This window comes from Leptonychotes weddellii, chromosome 8 (genome assembly GCF_054177405.1).
Source record: "Leptonychotes weddellii isolate Sample4059 chromosome 8, ASM5417740v2, whole genome shotgun sequence".
In the NCBI taxonomy this organism is placed as follows: Eukaryota; Metazoa; Chordata; class Mammalia; order Carnivora; family Phocidae; genus Leptonychotes; species Leptonychotes weddellii.
The window spans coordinates 9,936,020-9,958,182 of NC_138376.1; the positions used below are offsets into that span (position 1 = coordinate 9,936,020).

At 50.0% G+C, this 22,163-nt stretch overlaps 1 protein-coding gene across 4 annotated transcripts in view; it reads right to left on the bottom strand.

Moving 5' to 3' along the window:
• Positions 1-22,163, bottom strand: part of JARID2 (jumonji and AT-rich interaction domain containing 2) — a 153,719-nt gene that overhangs the window by 28,959 nt on the left and 102,597 nt on the right. For all 4 annotated transcript variants that reach the window (XM_081827650.1, XM_081827652.1, XM_081827651.1 and 1 more), the window contains one exon: positions 1,834-2,069. In XM_081827650.1, coding sequence (XP_081683776.1) covers positions 1,834-2,069 — 236 coding nt within the window. The remainder of the gene's footprint in view (positions 1-1,833; positions 2,070-22,163) is intronic.

A 22,163-nucleotide genomic window follows, 5' to 3' on the forward strand; every position in this document is an offset into this window, starting at 1 on the left:
TGTGCGTACGTGTGTGCGTGCGCGTGGGTGGGTGTGCATGCGTGTGCATGTGTGGGTGTGCGTGGGGTGTGTGCGTGCGTGGGGGTGTGCGTGTGTGGGGGTATGCGTGTGTGCATGTGGGTGGGTGCACGTGCGTGTGGGTGGGTGTGTGTGTGTGCGTGCACGTGCGCGATCATGATTCCGCCTGAACATCAAGTCCTATTCATCCCTTACTCCGGCCACTTGCAAGCCCGTCAGTCCTGCCCCACAGATGCAAGCTCCCCTTACTCTGGAGGTCCCTTCTTGATTCTTCTCTTTCATGAGCAGAACACCTGTAGGAGGACTGTGCGCAAGTGTCTTTCAGGCCAACTCTCTGGAAAGGGAGCAGGGATGATTTGCCAAAAACACACAGGTGTGGTGCCTCCTGGTCCCGAGAACTGGGCCTCCAGCAGGGACCCGGGAGGCCAGTTAATCCCACAATCACTCGCGGTTGTGCTCTCTAGGAAAACCGTGAGGCCTGTGTTACGGGAATACGCTGCAACTACTTACTCGATCTCAAGATAACAGGGCTGAGGATGAAGAGGTATGTGAGGACCCTGGAAACGCCAACATGAGGACTCTTGCCTTGTTCACCCCACCCCACCCGAACAGCTGAATCACCTCTAAACACTAAGGGTAAAACTAGTAACGTATATGTGTACACACACGCGCACTCCCATGCGTATGCACACGAATACACAATACGAATACACATATTCAGGGAGAAATCGTGCTATCACCAAGAACAAGAAAGGCCGTACGTAAAGAGCAGCTCCACAAAGGGAGAAATTCCACTGTGTCCCCGCCATCTCGTAGTCTTTCTAGAACACTGCCGCTCAGGAAATCTCCTCCGTCCTTGCCCTGACTCGATCTTTAAAGATTACAGTCAGTCTCTGGTCTATTCTGGGGAAAAGGTTAGCTCTGGGTCATAAATACCCCGTGAGGAGAGCTCATCTGCGATCCCTAAGGCTACGTGACTTTAAAATGAGGCAAGAAAGGAGCAGAGGGGTCAGTGGAAATGCCACCGGCCGGGGAACACAGCCCTTCCACTGTGTGCCTCCAGACACCTGCCTGTCTCCTGACCAAGCCTCCCGGGGCTCTGAGAAATCACTGCCCAAAGATGGGAACAGGAGTGGCTGAGCCTGAGGCCATTCTTGAGAGTTTCCCGACAGGATCCGTGTTACCTAGTGCGACCCCGAAAGGGGGACAGGGGGAGGTGGGGCTGGAGAGCTAGATGTAGCTGCACCGGGCTGATCCGGCAGGGGGCTGCTCAGCGGTGAGCACCCAGGCTCATCCTCTGCTCCTCAGTCCCGGAAGAGATGCTAACCTGTCACGTTACGAAGAACAGGGAAGCGGTCCAGGATTGTCCCCGGACAGCGCTGGGCAGTCTGCTGGCCCGTTTCCAAGGTGTAGCTTCTCTGGGCTCAACCGGAGAGCAAGAGGACTCTAACTCATCTGGCGCCCGGGACACGGGGGTGGAAGCGGGGTAATGCAGGAGGCAAGTTCCCTTTGTCCATCGCCAACCACAGGACCCCAGGGTGAGCTCCAGGGCTGAATGTGAACATACCACCAGACCAGCCGACGGACGTTCAGAGGAGGGGCACGCACACAAACCCCTCTCTGCAAAGGCAAGCTTTCCCTCCCCGTCCTACCTCTGAGCACCACCCTCCTGCGGTGTGAGCCCTCTCATTACGGAGTTCGTGAGGCTCCAGCTCCCATGTCCCCTTCAGTTACGCTGGTGACATGGGAGGTGGCATCTGGCAGGCAGCCTGGGGGCCAGAGCGGGGTCACCTGCGTAGCAGGGCCGGGCTTTACCTGTTTCCGTAAGTCCTGAGCCGACCGATGCAGAGGGGGGTGGTGGTGGTTAGCAGCGAGCCCCTTGGCCGAGGAGCCCGTGGACGGGGCTGCTGGGGGGGGGGCCGCTGAGCCCTGTTCCCTCCGGCTGTCAGCCCGGTGATCGCTGTGCTTCTCCTTCCCGGGAGTGGCCTCTTTGCTTTTGTGTTTTTGAACAGGTTCTTTCTCCCGTGATGACCTGCTGGAACCATTGAAAACTAGAAAGGAAGGAGAGAGAACGAGGTCACTACATCAGGGATTGTTACCATCGAGTGAGTGCCAAAGGCCCTGATGTCAAAGGGAAAGAAAGCATTCTGGACGGCCTTCGAGTCCCATCCACGCCCGAGGGCGACCCCAAGTCAAAACACCACCTTCCCCCCCACCCCCAACGTAAAAACCGGGAATAATCCCAGGCCCTGAGACAAAAACCATTTGAAGCATATCCAAAGAATTATTTGCTGTGGTTGAAACGCTTGAAAAATCTATTTTTAACAACCCCTACCGAAACAAAACAAAACCCAGCAGCCCTCAGAATATCAACATCACACCTTAAACAAAAAGAGAAATTAAATCGAAGAAATGAACACAAACGGGCACATCCCGAGAAAAGGACCGCCCCGCGTATGAAGACGCAGGAGATCTGGATTGTATCTTCTCAGATGTAAAGTCATGCATCGGGAGACTGAGGATCTGCCCAAAGATACGGGTCAGAGACGCAGCTCCTGTACGCGCCCTGAAGGCGACCAGAGGGGAGAGAGCCGGTCAGTGGCAGCCAGACCCGATTCTATTCCAGAAGAATCGGCTAACTCGCTCAAGCAGTGGACCACGCCCAGCCTTAGAATCCGAAGGGGCCGGCAGGATGTGGTCAACATGCCCATTTTACAGATGAAGCCAACAGAACAGGGGGAGAAGGGGAGTGCTTGCTGAAGTCGGCTGCCCGCCTCCCAGGCCCACCCCCTCCCCGACCCCCTGGAGGCCACCCACCAAGGCAGTTCAGAAGAGGACGGCACTATGCTCAGCATCTTTACAGGAAACGCCGATTCGGTTCCTGTCGTGAGTCCCCTCCTCTGCGTTACAGCTGAGGCTGACGATCACAGACCCATAGGTCCGGCCACTCTCCCCGGAACCTGTGAGCCGTTCCCACCTGTTCTTCCCTCAGCACAGGGCTCCCCTCCCCTCAACCATCCCAGCGGTGGTGGTGGCTGGTCTCTTCCTTCAGGGGAAGGAGAAAGGTGGGACAGGCAGGGACGCTCCGTGGAGCCCTCACACCTGTCCTTTGTGAAGGGCTTGACAAAGGCCAGCTTTACAGGTCCCCCCACCGCCCTCGGGCACCTGCTCTCTGCCCCGACTGGGCTGTGCAGAATTCCAGACACAGGGTACCACGGGCCTGGCCACTCCTCTCAGTGGGAGCCTCCTCCTGCTGGCGTGAAGAAGCCTCTTGCCCCTCCACCCCCGGCCCCCTTCCGTGAACTCAAAACCAACGAAGCCTCTCTTCTGAGGACAGCCACCTCCAGCTCCCTGAACTTTCTCTTTCACCTCCGTTGTGTCCTTTAAAGGACTGTGATGCCTCAGAGGTTGCAAGTATTTTCCTTTTCTCTGTCATTTGCTTTCCCATCTATTGTGAGGCTAAATCTGCTAACCTATTTTTAAATTTAAGATTTATTTGTGAGAGAGAGAGAGAGAATGCACAAGCAGGGAGAGAGGCAGAGGGAGAGGGAGAAGCAGACTCCCCGCTGAGCAGGGAGCCCGATGCGGGCCTCGATCCCAGGACCCCAGGATCATGACCTGAGCTGAAGGCAGACGCTTAACCCGCTGAGCCACCCAGGCATCCCCTAACCCATTTTTTTTTTAAAAAAAATCTGTCTTTGTGTTTATGCTTAGAAAGCCCACCCGTATTTCCAAATGCTAAGAGAGCCCTCCACGTTTCCTCCTGATTGTTTTCTGATCCCAATATTTACACGGTCTTTAGTCCACTTAGTTACAAGCAGGCAGATGACAGAACAGACGTTTATGTTTCTCCTGCCCGGACTGGCTGAGAACCTCGATCTCGGAAGTTCCTCCCAGCACCAGTGACTGCCTATTCTAAACAGAGTTTCAATCCTGCAGTGAAAGACCCTGCGCATCAAAAATACGGTGTATGATAGAGCATTGTGGGAGGTGCTCCTGGATGCTCTCTATTACAGGGAAACTGGAGAGCCGCGAATGACAGGCATTTATTCTAAGTGTCAGTAACTGCGCTTTGTCAGAGCCCATCGATCACGCCGACAGCGTCTGTGCTTACTTTCAAGACAAATTAAAAGCAACATCCGTAAGAAGCCATAGTTCGGTGTGATTAAAACTCAAGCTAAGGAACATGGATCTAGGCAATTCTTGACCGTTCACCCATTTTCTAGAGCAGTGAACATGGCTTCTTTACTGAAAACAGCACGGGAAGCTGGCTCGTTTGGGTTTTTCTTTTTTTTTTTTAATCTCAAATATTCCATACTCCTCTGCGCTTTGTCAGTTCTGTAATTACTTCCCTTCATTCGGTTAAAGAGATGTGCTCCGATGGGTCTGTTCTCATTTGTAACACTGTGTTATGTAGCAGCTCAATTCCCTTGCAACCTGGCAAGTTTATTTGCTCCTCAGTAGAATGGGGAGAACGCATGCTCCATGCATGGAGGTTTGGGAAACTTCCTCAGTGTGCGTTCAGAAGGACCGGCTCAGACAACTAAGGAGTCAGACCACCTGGCAAGCCCTCCTCTTGCTTTCTGTCCTCCCTGCCCGGAGAAGCATGAAGAAGGGCTTTGATATGGACAAGGGGCTGGCCTGGGCAGAGCTCTGTTTCATGGGAAAAAGACGTGTTGCTGATGCCCAGCCCGGGCAAGAAGAAATCAATGCTGAAAACACATCTGGTATTTTTCTACTGGTTTAATGAGCAACTTGACCCCCTGGGGGGATAAGAGACCCTTTCGGAGGATTCCCTGGGTCAAAATTATTTTTGTCATTGTACCAAGATCCTTATTTGCCTTTCTCACCGTGATGATTTCAGGAATGGTACAAAGAGAAAGTGGATCAGCATCAGGGGAATGCTGATCAAAACCACCATGAGACACCAGCCACTTCACAACCACTAGGATAGCCGTCCTCCAAAGACAGATAATGGGGAGTGCTGGTGAGGACTCAGAGAAATTCTAACCCTCATTCACCGGTGGGGATGTAGGATGTTGCAGCCACTTTGGAAAACAGGCCAGAAGTTCCAAAAGTTAAACAGAGTTACCATGTGACCCAGCAATTCCACTCCCTGGTATGTACACAGGAGAAATGAAATATATGTCCACACTGAGGTGCCTGACTCTTGGTTCTGGCTCAGGTCATGATCTAAGGATCTTGAGATGGAGCCGGGCGTCGGGCTCTGTGCTGAGTGGGGAGCTGGCTCAAGATTCTCTCTCCGGGGGGCGCCTGGGTGGCTCAGTCGGGTAAGCGCTGCCTTCAGCTCAGGTCATGATCCCAGGGTCCTGGGATCGAGTCCTGCATCGGGCTCCCTGCTCAGCTGGTAGTCGGCTTCTCCCTCTGCCTCCTCCCCTCCTCCAACTTGTGCTCTCTTCTCTCCCGCCCAGTCTCTCAAATAAAATCTCAAAAAAGATTCTCTGTCTGCCCCTCCCCCAATCGTGTACCCATGCTCTCTTTAAAATAAACAAATCTTCAAATATTTATCTCCACATAAAAACTTGTCTATAAATGTTTGAGGCACAATTAATAATTAAAAACTGGGGGGAAACCCAAAGGTTTCGTCAACTGGTATTTAGATAAACAAAACAGGGTATTATCCATCCTTAAAAAAAGGAATCAAGGACTCACACGTGCACCAGTGTGAAGGGTCTAGAAAACACTATAGTAAGTGAAAGAAGTTAATGACAGGGCGCCTGGGTGGCTCAGTTGGTTAAGCGACTGCTTTCGGCTCAGGTCATGATCCTGGAGTCCCTGGATCGAGTCCCGCATCGGGCTCCCTGCTCGGCAGGGAGTCTGCTTCTCCCTCTGACCCTCCTCCCTCTCATGCTCTCTCTCATTCTCTCTCTCGCAAATAAATAAATAAAATCTTTATAAAAAGAAAAAAAAAAAAAGAAAGAAGTTAATGACAAAAGGTCACATATCGTAGGAGCTCGTTCATATGAAATCACCAGACAGACCCAAACAGAGAGCCGGGAAGCAGATGCATGGTCGCCAGTGGCTGGGGAGGTTTCAGGAAACTGGGAATGACTGCTGATGGGAACAAGGTTTTCCAGGGGGAACGTGATGAAACACCCCCCAAAGTTGACTGTGGGGATGTCTGCACAACTCAATATACGAAAAACTACTGAACTGTACATTTTAGATAAATGCTAGGATTTGTGAATCGTATCTCAATACAACTATTAGTTTTTTAAAGGGGGGGGCACTTGGCATGGGGGGGGGCTCGGGGTTAAGCGTCCAACTCCTGATTTCGGCTCAGGTCATGATCTCAGGGTCGTGAGATTGAGCCCTGCAGGGAGCTCTGTGCTGAGCTCCATGCTGGGCGTGGAGCCTGCTTAAGATTCTCTCTCTCCCTCTGCCCCTCCACCCCTCACCCTCTCACGACGCTCACTCTTAAAAACAACAACCACCGGGCAAAACTGCTGGTGCCTGAGCACAAATCAGTGCAGACACAGCAAACCACACTCCTAAGTATTGTATACATCCTTACCAGTTACTACCAGTTAAAAAGAAGGCAGGAAAGGAAAGCCAGTTCTCATCTCTGGGAGCAATAAAGCAGGTACTAAAATGGTTACAGGTACTAAATCCTGACCCCTGGGTGTCCATGCTTTGTGTGACAAAATGGCAAATACACGTGAAGCACTTCTGGTGCACATCAACGGAGCTTATTTCCAGGGAAAGGCGACGCAGTGTGATGGTTTAGGATGCAAAGCTAGCTGTCTGCATGGAACACTGTTTTCATCGGAAAGGACTGATGTAGTGGTTTGGCCACTGTTTTTCTCAAAGATGAATCTAATGATCCTGCCACGAAAAATAACAAATAGCTTTTGCTGCCAGGAATGGAATTCAGTGGATTTTGGGCAAAAATTACAGCCGTGGGACAGCTTTCTCTGCCACCGAGTTCCAGCGCCTTTCCACATGGAAAGCCTTCTCTGGCGAGGCCAGGGGACATGCAGGACTATTCGACCATGTTTAGTGAAGGTGCTGACAACTGGAAGAGGTACTTGGTGAAGCATTATTTTCAAATGATCAACACGAAATGTGACAAAATTGTGCAAGGGTAAGAGATCCATTCAAAGCCCAAGGCAAACTGATGGATTTTCATGTAACAGAGCATGAAAGGTTCACTGGACCGGTTCAGACTGCTGTACCAACCAACCTTCAGGAAACTACCACTGGTTGAGTCTGGGTGTGATACCAAAGGATAAAATCATCCCCCCAAATTCCTCCCTTTTCCGACTATATTTTCGTCTGGGACGGATTTTCTTCGTAGACATCACCTGAAACTAGGTACTGCAGGAGACGGCTTACAAAAACAGTAGAACCTAGTTGTCTTCTACTAAGCCAGATCTTAAAGAGATTTGCAAAAATGCAAAACAATACAACTCTTCCCAGCTGTAACTTCTGGGGTTTGGAATATAGTTACTTTTTATAAAAATAATAAATACTTTAGGGGAGCCTGGCTGGCTCAGTCACAAGAGCATATGACTCTTGATCTCGGGGTCGGGAATTCAAGCCCCATGTTGGGTGTAGAGATTACTAAACATAAGCTTTAAAAAATAAACAGAAGCCTTAAAAATATTTTAAAATCTCCTCACTTTCAATTTTCATATGGTAAATACCCATAAATACAATCCTTTGGGGGTCCCTGAGTAGAAAGGGGTCTCAAAACCAAGAACCCAGACATCGCTAGGCTGGAGCATCTTTCTCCATCGTTAGCTCCATCATGGTTTCCAGAGATTTGGTGGACCCTGTACTTAGGTCTAGATCTCCGAACCCCCAAAAATCTCAGGCTCTGAGAGGAAGCTGCCTAAATTTGAGTCCAAGAATCATGTGCTATGTGACCTTGGGCTAGCACCTGTCCAAGCTTTAGTTCCCCATTTACTACCTCGTGGGGCTGCTTGGAGGAATCAGAGAGAGAGAAGATTCATCGAGAAAGGGGCGAGCAGGCCGTGAAGCCAGCACTGGCCAAACGCTGGCTTGTCAGGATCACCACACTGGCATGGGCCAGAGATGTAGTTCATTCCACTCCTTTCCATACGAACCACGGACAACCCAGCTGCTCCACGGGGACCTCAAGGAAAATGCGTGAAGAGCGGCACCATTAGGTTAGCCAGCGAGCGCTTTCTGAGATCTGGAAAAAACCAGATCCCGCATCAGCATTATCTGCACCTGACTCGGGATGCACTTCTCTGGCACTATCCAGCTGCCAAGGAGCGTGAAAGCGGCTCCTTTGGGAAAACGGTTCTGGAAGCGGGGTGGGGGGTACCAGGATCCCAGGCAGGAAGGCATGAGCCATGGACCTCCTAAGCCAGACGGCTGCCCTGGGAACCGCAGAACAGCATCCTTCTGCAGACTGTTTTGATCAGATCATTGGAAGAAGAGAAAGCGTTCAGAAGTACAAAAATTAAAAACTGGATGAAATTAAGGTTGAAACGCAAACAAAGAGATGGCTTTGCAATGAATCCACTTTCTGTAACCACTCGCTATTTTACAGCAGCCGTATACCCAAATGGCAAACACAGCCAAAAAGTCAAATCATGTGTTAAATGGGAAGAAAGGGGGGGATGGGGCGGGGAGTGGGGGACAACGGAGCCAGAGACAAGGTATATTTTGTCCTCAACAGCTCATTAATTTTAAGTGTCGTGGGAACCTGCCAGTTTTACCCCTCCAAGTAATTATCTTTTGTCTTAATCTGTAAGATTCTCGAGAAGGAGAAAGGAAAAAAAAAAACATTCACTCTCACAGGGAAAGACTAAACACTGTGAACATAAGAGACAGAAAGAGAAAGAGAGAGAGAGACGGATGGAGGACTACGCACGCTCTCCCTAATTAAAAGGAATAATTGGACTCGTTTCTTCAAGGGGAGAAAAAAAAAGCATTTATCACGGTGAACTGTATTAGGAAATTGTATTGTACTCAGATACAAATAGCTTTATGTTAATGAACAGAGACAAATATATTGATTTGTATACACATACTCTGAAGGTTAAATGGCCTATAGACAAGTGTTTTCACACCACGGCAAGCAAAATCTTTATATCCAAAGGCTGATATTTTGATTTAGGGTCACTTCGTGCCTGAAAAGCGCAGAGTTGCTCCCAATAAGGGATGAAAAGGAAATCAGGCAAGGCAAGTTACTTCAGAAACCTCTCTCCAGCAATCCCACAATCGTGGGGAAGCTGGAAAAAGCTATACGTCCCGAGGAGGAGGCTCACATTTATAGCTTCAGGGAGCTCATACTTAACGCCGTGCCCCACAGAAGCCCAATGCCCACAGCTGCTCACGAGCAGGTTCCTGGGGGAGGTCCAGAAGGCAGCCCATGGAAAGCGGACCATAAGGTCTTTAAAACCCTCCCCACATCCACGGCCTCTCATAGGGGATGTGCTCAGCTTCGTTTTGACTTTTCGTTCCCAGATCACCAAACACATCTGTGCCCCCATTCCCTGAACCACAAAACCAGCTGCCTCCTCTTATCTGCCCTCCAGGAAAAGCTCAAGTATTTACAATAAAGTACATAAAATGCTGTGCGTTCTTCAGAGGAAGGAGGTCGGCAAAGAGGCGCCGGCTCGGCTTCTTCGAAGGTCCTGCTGTAATAGCGAAGACAAGGGCCACATATGAAAGCAGTAATGCCCCCTGGAACAGAGCCGGCGAGGACGTACGTCCATGTGGGCCCGTCTCCGTGCCCGTCCCAGAACCAGATGCCCCAACCCTGATTATTTGTGCAAATGAAGGCACCTCATCAGAACACCAGCATGTCATCCAGATGTGGTTTATTTTTTATAAAGGGACTAGGAGAGAGAAGTCCCCACGTGGCATCGGACAGAAGTTCCAGGACCCCCTGAGATGCCTCCGTGTCGGACCTGAGCTAAGGGGGTTCTGAAGCCTTCGCTTCCTTGAAAGACAGAAATACGAACAGCAGCCATCACGGGAAGCTGGGCTGCAAGGTCTGCTAGCAGACGCACAAAGACAAGGAGGCAGGAATGAACCCAAGGCCCAAAGGCTGGACCGACCCCAAAATTCCATAAAATAAGACCCGCTCCCTGTCCCACCCCCAAAACAAATCGAAGGGACAAAAAGAGAATCCCTGTAAATAAAGAAGAGTGTGTGACGGAGAGGAAAAGAGAAGCGCGCCAAGTTTCTGATCTGGAGCCAGTTATTTAAATGTAAGCGTCATGTCATTACAAGGCGTCCCGACTTGGGGAAGACAGACTCCATCAACTGGCTGGCATTAAATCCTTGTTACTGTACAAAAGCTGCGCTCGCTCCCTGGAGCCAGTTCAACTTTGAGTCACTATTGTCTGAAAACAATGGAATGTCTGCCAACCTTGTACCAACAGTTCAAAAGGATTTTCATGCAGCGTGTGTGAGTGCTGTGACCCGGTTTGCCCTGGGCAGAAACCGCTCCCCGGGCTTAGCGGCGGGCACTGGTCCGCCAGGGAAGGCAGAGAGGACACGTTTGGGTCAGCGCAAGTCCCATTATAATAACCTCACGGCATGGCTCACGCACACCAGGACCCAGTGCCCGGCCGCAACACGAGGTGGGACACCTACCGCAGCCTCCGTGCACCCCGACCTGCAGCATCGCGAGCAAGCTCTACGGGTTTACAAGGTGTTTGCGAAACCCCTCTGGCATTTCTACACACTGAAATCCTACCACTTTGATTATACATATAAAACAGGGAAGAGGGGCACCTGGGTGGCTCAGCTGGCTAAGCGTCTGCCTTCGGCTCAGGTCATGATCGTGGGATCCTGGGATCCAGCCCCGCATTGGGCTCCCTGCTCAGCGGGGAGTCTGCTTCTCCCTCTCCCTCTGCCCCTCCCACCCTGCTCCCTGCTCTCTCTATAGAGCTCTCTCAAATAAATAAAATATGTAACAGGAAAAAAATGCATTAAAAAGGATTAATAAAAAGGCAAATTAATTTTCTACGTGTGAACTTAACAGAATTTCAGTCCTAGAACATTTTTCTATCATCGAAATTTGGTTGCCACTGTCCCAGGATCTAAAAATGTAAATACATGTTATGTGCAGTGATGTACAATAACGGGGCTGGACGGATTTGCCATTTAAACATGTTTCTTGCATATGTTCCTAGTAACTTCAGATACCGGAGTTTAAAAGGGCACAGGACCTTTTAACAACAAAAAGACCGTAAGTCAAGATGAATGGCTTTTGTCACTGAAAAATGGTTTCTTGGCCTGCTCGGCCCCCAACGGAGCTGAAGACAGGACGAGACGGAGTAGGACGGTGACCAGCTCCCCGGGCCTGTGCCCACATTAGTGGGCTCTAAGATATTTGCATTCTCGAATGTGCCAGAGCAGGGCCTGGGGAGGGACATCTGGGCAAGTGGCCTTTTGGGCCAGTAGGCAGTGGGCCGAGAGGGATTTCATGCTTTATCACTCTCAAGAAACAAGACAAAGGGCACAGAACTATGGGTTATGCTCAGAAGGGGTGTGCATTAACTCTTGAAAAACAAATGACTGCAGTGTTTTTGCCGTCTGGGGTTTCAAAAAAAAATCTATATTCAAGGGGATGAATTCTAAAAGGCCGACCACATGTGAAGTAAATTGTAAGATTTCTGGCCCACGTTTGGATCTGAACAAGGCATCTGTAAGTATTCACAGTGCACTGGGAGAAACACACGTTGGAAATGTGCACAGGAGTGCATTTGGAAGGCTCCCCACATAATCAAGTGCACAAGTTACAGAACTGGTAATTTTCAGAATAAAAATATCAGTACAGAGAAACTAAATATAGGAATATTGGCACTGTGATAAGGACCGCTTTCAACACTCTCCAAATAAATATCATGGGGCGGCTACTACATCACAAACACCTCCACCTGCCCTCCAGCCAGGAAACAAAGGGCTGTCAAAAATCCTACGTGCACATTTTGCAGTATCTGGACACAGCACATCTTCCCAACTAAAGGCTCCCCTGAAGACAGGCCAGATGAAATTAATGGAAAGTATTAAATACTGGGCAGTTTGGCAAAGAGCTCAGCAATTCAATTTACAATGCGTAGCATATAAACACATGCCAGACAATTTTGGGACAACAAAACTGATTAAAGACTCTGAAAATCTAATAGAATATATTCCTTTTTTCAGAACTGCAGGGTGTTCTAATTCTTTAGAAGCGTCATGGGGTGTGACTCCAGTTAGAGGACAGCAGCCAGCATCCACTTTTTAAGAAAAACGTCAGGCACAGCGCTAAGGGCATCTGTCATTCAGCCCTAACAGATTTTTATCTTTAATAAGCTATAATTCATACGTCGTGTAATTTGCCCATTTGAAGCGTACCTACCAATCGCGGGGATCTTTGCATATTCAGACCATGGCCACAATTCAAGTTTAAAATGTTTTCATCGCCCCAAGATGAAACACTACGTGCCCATCGGCGGCCACTTCACAACCTCCCCTCTCCGACCCCAACTGAAAAAGCCACTTGTTATCAGCTGTTTACAAATGGGGGAAAGGGAGGTTTCGGGGGTTTAAGTAACTGGCCCACGGACAGCTGATTAGGAAGGCATCTGAGCCAGAAGCCGGTCCCAATCGACTGTCACTGAAATCTGTGTAAGCCCCTCAGCCCGGAGCGGAGCGGCTCTACCATGACCAGGAAGAGACATCCCCACACTGAATTAGAAGAGGGGTCAGCCCACCGTCCTAAGCGTGTGTGTGTGGGTGGGGGTCCCCTAAGGCCCTGCGTGGAATACTGCACTTTGTACCAGCCACACAGACACATGCACGCTCATAAAATCTTTGAAAAGGGTACCCAATTCTTCCGTTGTTGTTAAGATTTTATTTATTTATTTGACAAAGAGCACAAGCAGGGGAAGAAGCAGAGAGAGGGAGAAGCAGACTCCCCGCTGAGCAGGGAGCCCGATGCGGGACTTGATCCCAGGACTCCGGGATCATGACCTGAGCTGAAGGCAGACGCTTTACCAACGGAGCCACCCAGGCGCCCCGCACTCCTGTTCTTCTTTAGGGATAAGAAAACAAGAACAAAGAAAAGGTTGCAACCATCATGGGGAAGACAAGAGCCCGTGTGGTGCTTGCAAATCACTACACCAAGTGGCCCCAAATACAGAAGTGGAGGACGGCGAGCCAACAGATCTCCTGACCCAACATTACATGTACTACTTCTTTTCAAAAACATACTCCCAGCCCACAGTCCAACTTTTGGGAAAATTCACTTGCCTCAAGAGGAGAAAAACAAAACAAAACAAAAAAATGAAGCTGCCAGAGGTGGGAAAAAGGTGAAGAGGAGACCCCACGAAGGAAGAAGCATCTGTGGGCTGGAGAGAACATCTCCCGGCTTCCCACGGCTGCGGTGAGACCCCCACCCTGCCCTGCGCACACACAGAGCAAGCGGGGTGCACCTCCAAGGCAGAACTCTGGTAAACTCATCCAAATGACTGTGTTCTGGCCCTCGCACAACAGGCCCCCGGTGTGAATCCAAAAGCAATTAAATCTTTCCAGCTGGGAGTCCAATGACACGTCGTTTAAAACGTCTTCTGAGAAATGTCCCTCTTCACGAAAAGGAAGGACGCTCTGCGCAGTCCTCCCGTTTTTCAAAAGTGCAAAAAACCCTGTGAAAAATCGACCATACGGGGCTGATGCGAACACGGACTCTCCCCACGTTCCCCTCTGCAGAGGATGAGGGACGCCTGGCCACAGCGGCAAGGCTGAGGAAAACCAACGGCAAATTCATTCCAAATGAATGTATTCATGCCTCTAAGCCTACCGCACTCACCCCACTGGAAGAAAACCAACCAGTTAGGAGAACTTTTCAAAAACGAAGCCATTTCAAGTATCAACTTGTAACATCAATAATCCCCAGAGCGTGTTTTGATGGTGTTGTTTTGCTTCCAAATAGGGATTACTTAAGGGCGCTCTTGTTTGGATCATATGAGGTCCTGGAGATGGAAGAGTGTTCTGGAAACTCCGGGGTAGGAGCCGCTGGAGGCGTCATTACTGTGACCCTGGAGCGTGACCCCCGGGCTGCAGATGCACGTGACGCGGTCCACGTCACATCAGATTATGCATTTTCATAAACAAATGCATTTCCATGAGGATGCTCAGCGGACTGGAAATGAGAACATCAGAGTCCGGGAGCATGTCTACAAAACGAAATATCTGCCTGGGGACATTGGGCCCTCGCAGGAGGTGGCTGGGCACAGGGCTGTGTGCCCATGGAGGAGGAGTGCGGTCACAGGCAAGCCCAATCGGACACTGACGGCAGCCCGGTGTCACGGGGAGAGCCCAGGGACCTTCCGTGGGGTCACTCGCCGCGCCTTGCCTCCACACCCTGAGCCACACACCCTGACCCTTACGCGGCAGCCTACTCCATAGGGAACCCCTTCTGCTTCACTCGGGAAGGAAGGGAGGGAGGGTCCAAATTTTGGGGAGAAACAAGTTAAAGCAGGACACCATCAGCAGTCTGCTTCCTGGTTTCTTTGAGCTAAAACCGCCCAAATATAACGGTTCTCCTGGACACGCAGCCCCATCAGGGCTTTTGGCCAAGCTACCCCAATACTAAAGTGCTCACGTTCCACATTTTGTTTTCCGCACATTAACTTCCCCGCATTTCAGGGAGGGTTACCGTCCCAGGGGAGGATACAGATGTTGCCGGCCGTCCCCACACACCTGCACGTCCCTGGCACACAAAGTAGGGAGAAGCACCACGTCGACACTAGGAACCACGAGAAAGCAGCTTGCTCTCTGTGTTCTCGTGTGAAAATGGTCAACGGTTCTGCAGACCTGCCTGACCACACGGTAAGGATGCCCTCGCCCAGGTCCGAATTTTAGTTAGGGATCTTCACCTGGCTCAACAGGGGATCTTGGAAAAGTCCTTTGGCTGACACACACAGCAATGCCCATCGGCCACTGTAAGAGATCCCACTGGTGGCTAGTCCTGTCCACAAGACACGTGCGGTAAATTGTTCCTTGCGCTGGGACAGAAATGAACAAACGAATGCTAAGCTACTCTATCCTGCTCGTTTCATGGAAGAGGAAATTAGGAATCAGAGAAGTCACACGCCTACCCCAGGAACACACAGCCCATGCAGAGCTTTACAAGAGGCACGACACGGAGCTCCTGGTGACTATTTGATGCTGATAAGGACCTTTGTAGGAACTGGACCAAAAAAAAAACAACAACCCAGAACAAACATGTGATGGGCAAGCTGGTATTATAATTCCAATTATCTAGAAATGGCTGGGTAAGTTGTGCAATGCTGTTTATTCCATTTCCAAAGATCACTACATTTTACTTGTACCACTTTTGGGTGATGAGCTTCAAGGACCGAGGGCTCCTTTCTCTACTGTGGAAAATCATGCCTGCAGGACTATCCTCACTTCCAGGATCCTGCCTGGGGCCTGACTCCCAATCATCACTGGGACTTGCTTTAATAAACTCCCGGCAGAGGTTTGTTTCCTTATCACCTGCCTCCTTTTAGACCAGAGGCTACAGATCGGACAGGGTGAGGCAGCTCACCTAACCAGGTAACGAGAGCGCCCCGCGTTCCTCTGCAATTCTGGTTGAAACTGGCCTTCTCCAAAGAGGACTCCCCTCGCCCCCCCCTTTTTTTTTTAACATTATGGGCCCTTCGGACTTCTCTTTTTTCAACAAAACCACTCCTCTCTCTGGGTCACCTGAAGTTGGAGGAGCACTGCTAACGGCGGGGACGTTTCTGAGCTGGCTTCAACGCCCTCCCTTCCCCTGGCCTCGCAGAGAAGCACTGCCATCCTGTATGTTTTCGTTATTTGGCGGCCAAGCACGTGAAGGCCAGGCGGGCAACAGCGCAAGCGGAGACCCAAGCGGACCCTTACACCGCAGGCCATGGCTGGGGCAGCCGGCTTTTAGACGCTAACTCCACCACCACATCACAGACTGCCCCTCACAAAACCCAGTGTTCGTCCACCCTCTCCCCCAGACGCAGAATCCTGTGCAGGGCAAGCGGGTTCCCAAACCTTGACTCTTGGCTGCAACCTGCCTGTCACCTTCGGTGATGGGCCTAAGAGCTCAGATCCTCCATGTCCCCCACCGTAAGCAAGACCACCACCTGCCCCAACCCCTTCACAGTCACTCTTGTACAGGAGACAGAATCGAGAGATAATGTAGGCAAACACGTCCTGAAAACTCTAGTGTTTTGGGTTTTTTTTAGAAAATTTTATTCATGTATTAGAGAGAGACAGAGGCCACCTGCGCACCAGAGCAGGGGGAGCTGCAGAGGGAGAGGGAGAAGCAGGCCCCCCCACGGAGCAGGGAGCCCGACGCGGGGCTCGATCCCAGGAGCCCGCGATCATGACCTGAGCCGAAGGCAGACGCTTAATCAACTGAGCCACCCGGGCGCCCCCAAAAAGTTTTGTGTTCTTATTGTCATGCGTGGAAAACAGCCCTCAAATCACACCTTCACACAAAAAAGCGGGTGTCAGACCATCTACCAAAACAAGTTAGAGAAATCACCCTCTAACTAGGACCATTTCTACATACGCAACTAACAGAGAGCCTCCAGACCTTTCGCTTCGTGCCCACCTTCCGGATGAGGAGCCTGAGGCTCAGAAATAGTAAGACACTTGCTCTGAGGCAGTTATCAACTGTGGCCAGAGGACGGGTAGACATGAGAGCCGGGCGGGTCAGAGTCCGAAGCCCGGGCTTGGAAGCACTGTGCTCAGCTCTCTTCCTGCCGCATCTCCTGGTTTCATCAACACAAAAGGTCAAAGGCAGCAGTCCCTTAAGGGGTCTCTTTTTATTTTTGCCTCTAAGCTGTCACACTCCATCCCTCAAAATGCTGTCCTAGTTCATCTTCCCAAAATGCAAATGTGATCACAGAATACCCTTTGCCAAGGAAAGTGCTTTACTTCAGGAAGGAGAGGGCCAGGGAGAGAAAGAACACCCCGCTCTCCGCATTAGAGGACTCCCGGACATGGAATCTCAGGTTATATTTTCTTTCCATGTGACCTTACAAAAGATTTGGTACTCAGATGTCTGAAAAGGGAAAACAAATTCACAAAGTCTGGTGAACATACACTAGAAACTACAAACACCGCTTTTCATAGAGTCCAAACACTCGAGTATCTTGGCTGCTTGTTCCCTAGGCCCCTTCCTATCGTGGATGTTTGAATGTGGGTGTGAGGAAAGGTTATCAAAGTCATAGGACAGAGGGCCACACCAGGAGCGACAGGAAGAGAGTGAGAAACACACAGTGATGGGGGGAAGGCACCCATGAACCAGACATTAAGCCTGTGTGCTCGGGAAAACACGCGGAGAGAGCCTGAATGTCTCAGTTTCTGATGGATTCTCCACAGGGAGTGTCCCATACCATCAGCCCCTTGGGGGGGAAGGTCGTATCCCTTATTCATCTGGGTTATCTTCCAAAAGCACAAAAATTAGCACAAGGTCTTATGCATGTTTTCCATCCGCTCCTAAGTTAAACTTATTTTATGTAGGACACAAAAATTAACTCCATAAAATTCCGAAAAAATGGTTAACGTGGCAAGATCCTGCCCTCTGTAAGGCTCTGTGTTTCAGCACTTCCCCAGAAAAATGATTTCCAGAACTCCCTTCCAAGTCCTCCACAAATACATTTTCAGGAATAAGCAAACAAAATCTTTGTCCAACTCACGGGTGTTAACATTTGCCAAAAACTCACAAACTAATTTTGCAGAACATATTATAGTGGAGTTGATTTGGTACTTCTATGTGATGTGTGTGGTCTTCTGAACACCTCACAGTAGAACAACTTTACTAACAACCATGTTGGTTTAGGATATGGAAGGACGTGGAAGGTCTCCATGTCCATGGCAACATTACCAGCTCAGACATAATACAAATTCCTACTTTTCTACGGGGCTACTAAAGAGCAGGTGAACGGAATCCCAGAGGAAAATGCCCACGGGGGATCAGTGCCTGGTGTGGGAATGGGCAACCCCACAGACTGAGAGACTGCATAAATAAGGCCGGGTCTCAGACAATATGACACTGCAGGAGGGACTGGTGTCTGGCAGACACCCACACACAAGGACCAATCACCTGGGCCTGCAGTGGTCTCTCCATCACCCTCCCCCAAGTTTAGGTGGGTACATAGCCCCATGGGTTCTCACTAGGATCGGTTCTGGGACTCTACTGGGGTTGAATCCAAATGCAAACCTTTGAAACTGCATCCAATCCCTTCCCAGCTCAAAAACTGACATAACCAAAAAGACAAAGGACTGGAGGTGGTGGGGGTTGAGTTAATCACAGATGAACTCAATCTAACCAAAACTGTAAGTCAATGACTTCAGGAGACATCAGAGTGGGGCCCCACCCCTAAAAGAAACTTCACTCCCTGGACAGCAAATATATATACTATGGATTATAGCATACTGTCATACACAACATGGGAAATACACTTTAAAGACAAGACAGATGTATGGAGGACCCAGAATGAAGAAAACAGTCATTAGAGGTAGACCCGCAGAACGAGCATTTTTAGAATTAGCACAGATAGGAAATAAAGGGCCTTGCAACTTTTAGTTTCTACAAGCCTCATCAAGGAAAGCTTGGGAAGTGGCTTTAAGTAAGGGTAGAGTCAGCGCTCTGATGAAGCCCAGTGGGTTTGGGCGTGCTCCTTGTTCCCCTTTACCTTGCACTGTATCCCCCAGAGAAGCCAGCACAGTCGGGGAGGAAGCGAGGAGCATGTACAAGAACAGAAAAGCAGAAAAGACAGTGAGAGGGGCATGTGGGTCCTCAGCTCAGGCACCCCACAGTGCATCTAATGACACACACCGTCCCCCCACCGCCCCTGTCCAAGAGCCCTAAAACTCACGACTCTACAAAAAGAACCCCAGAATATTTCAACAAGTGAATCCCCAAAGTGAGCACTTAAAACCCTTTTACAGATGCCACAATATCATTTTCACTCACATGTTAACTATTTAAAACGGTAAAATCTCCTGACATTTTAAACAATTAAGTCTCCCTGTGTGTATCTGTGCAGGGATGTGCACCTGTAGATACAGACACATCTTCCTTGACTCCTAATGGCAGTGACCGTGGTCAGTGCAAAACTGTTACCCTCTCCCCTCAGATAGGGAGGGAGGGTCAGCCAATTCCCTCACCCCCACCCTTCACGAAACTTCGTAACATGACACCAGACAGCGGCTGCCCCTTCACCACTCTGCAGCTCAGGTGAAAAGAGAATTAAAGAGACTGAGCCCCACACACAGTGAAGGAGGGTAACTCTGGACACTGGAAGGCGGATCAATCAGAAGACTGCCTAGTGAACCAGCAAGTTCAAACAAGCTGAAAAGTAGGAGGTGGGGACCCAACCACACGTGCAAAAGCAGACATGGGACTAATTCACCAGATCCACGTGATTGGACTGTCATAGTCTGATTTATAAGAAATATATATTTGGTCATTAAGATATGGATTTGAGGGGCTCCTGGGTGGCTCAGTCGGATGAGCATCCGACTCTTGGTTTCAGCTCAGGTCCTGATCTCAGGGTCGTGAGATCGAGCCCCACGTCTGGCTCCACACTCAGAGTCTATTTGGATATCCTCTCCTGCTGCCCCTTCCCCCACTCATGCTGTCTTCTCTCTCAAATAAACAAAATCTTAAACAAAAAACAAACAATATGTATTTGGTCCACGATTCCTGGCTCTATCTCCCCAAGCCCTGGAATTTCCAAAGCGCCAAGAGTGATACAGAGATCTTTTATTATTTTAGTGAAGGGACCTTTGGGAAGTACTTAAAGATGGGGGCTGGTTGCCAGCAGAACCAACCATGGAAGCAATGGACTGGAACTTTCAGCCCACCCCCGCCCCCGACCTCTGGGAAGGTAAGAGGTTCTGGAGGGGGAATCAGGTGATCTGTCCTTGTGTGTGGGTGTCTGCCAGACGCCAGGGTCAATGACTTGGTCAATCCTATGTAATGACACCTGCATAAAAACCCCAAAATGACGGGGTTCTAAGAGCTTCTGGGCTGGCAGACCTACAGAGATGCAGAGAGCAGGCGGGCATGGAGCTCCAATGCCCTTTCCCCATACCTCACCCTCCAGATCTCTCCATAGGGCTGCTGATCTGTATCCTTTATCTTATCCTTTACCAAACTAGTGAAGGTAAGTGTCTCCCTGAGTTCTGTGAGCCACTCTAACAAGCTAATCAAACCTGAGGGGGAGAGGTTGTTGGAACCTGCAATGTGTAGCTGGTGCGTAAGAAGCCCATGTAACAGGCGGTTCATCTGAGGTGGGGGATGAGGAGCAGTCTTACAGGACTGAGCCCTTAACCTGTGGAATCCGATGTGATCTCCATGCAGGTAGTGTTGGAATGGAGTTAAATTCTCAGAACCCTGCTGGTGACCCAGAATTGCTGGGTATTGTGGGGGAAAGGGGGGCACTCACCCCCATGCTGGAATTGGGTCCAGAAACCCTAAAAGACTGATAAATTCACCCACCCCACACAGTGAGACAATGAAAAATTATATCAAGGAACCATTTTGATGCTATCCTAATGAAATATATTTCTATCCCATGGACACAGAGACCAACTGAGAGGAGTTTAATTTCATGTTTTGTTCATTTACTCTCGACTCCTATTAAACCAAAAGCGCAACTAGAAAACACCTCCTCCAGAATTCGAACAAACAAAAAAATCCCCACAAGTCTGCTTTGCGGCTTCATTCTACCTCAGAAAGCTCACCCCTTCTGGTTGCATCAGTGAGCAGCTCCAGGATGATAAATTCCCAGTCTGTTCTCTGGAGTTCTGTCTCTCACCATCCCTGCAAACTCAGCAGATAATAAAGTTCTTAACTACCCCCAAATCACCTCCCTTCTTAATTCCTGTTCTATTACCTCCAGCCTTGGCTCTCCAGGCAGCAGTGAAAACCTGCTCAGCTTTGCTTCAAATCACCCTTGTGCTCACGTGGACCACACTCTGCTCCCACGTCCAGCCCCCCCCAGAGGTGATTTCCTGGCTGGGCTCCTTGGACGCTCGTCACCTCTTTCCATTTCAGACAGTTCAGCGGCTGGAGGCATCATTCTGAACTTGATCTATTTTATCTCATTTCCACATCTAAAATCATCAACCATTTCCCATTCTCCACACTGGAACTGTTCCTCCTGCCCAGCAGGGCATGTTACCAACTCCATTCGGTCACTCCCAGGCACCCTGAAGAACAACAACCCCCCCCACACACACACACACAGTTGGGACAACCGTCCCACAACCAGGCCACGCACCACGGGTCATGAACGTCCACGGCAAGTTCAGCTCTCTGCCAACATCCGTATTCCGACTCCTATACAGAGCTCTCTTCCAACTGTCAAGATTTCCTGAGGACCACAGCTGCAGGGGGAAACCTCGCTCCTCTGAGGTTTAAAATCAAGTCAGCATTTTGTAGTCTGCACTAGGAGAGTATTAAGCCCCTCGCCCCAACTCTAAGTTCTTAAAAAGAGGGTTGCATCCCTCCACTATGTCTGCATGCCCCCTAAACACAGTCCTAATCAAGAAGCAGGACAAATAATCGTTACAGTGACAAGGCAGAAATGCTCAACAATGGTGAAAACCAGGCACGTCCCCATCACATCTAGCCTGTGCTGGACCCGAGCCTCTACTGAAGGGGTCCAGAAAGACAACGGTAGCTCTGTGCAAAGCCATGGAGAGGAAAAAAGAGAAATATGCCTTTGCCTCAATCACTGACAGACAGACAGGGGCTGGCTAGCTCACAGGGTCTCTGAGCCCTGAATGCAACAGGATGCCTAGCATCCCGGTAGGGGCGCAACAGGAAAGGGGCCGGAATACCTCCCCACCCCCATCCTCCGTGCCTGACTCCGGGCCTGACTCTCTGCCTCTCCTAGCCTATTTTTCTTGCCTACCTTCCCCGTTGGTCCAAGTCCTCCTCCCAACCCTGCCCCTGCCACAGTTCTCACCCCACCCCCTCATCCTCCCAGCTGCAGTGCCTCGAGGAACGCTCCATCCCTGGTTACCTCTGGCCAGGTGACCATCCACAATTCCAGTCTTCTGAGGCGAACCCCCCCCCCCCGCCCTCGGGTCCCTTCCTTTCATGCAATCCTCACAACCAATGCCAACTCCATCTTTACAGAGCACAACTCCAA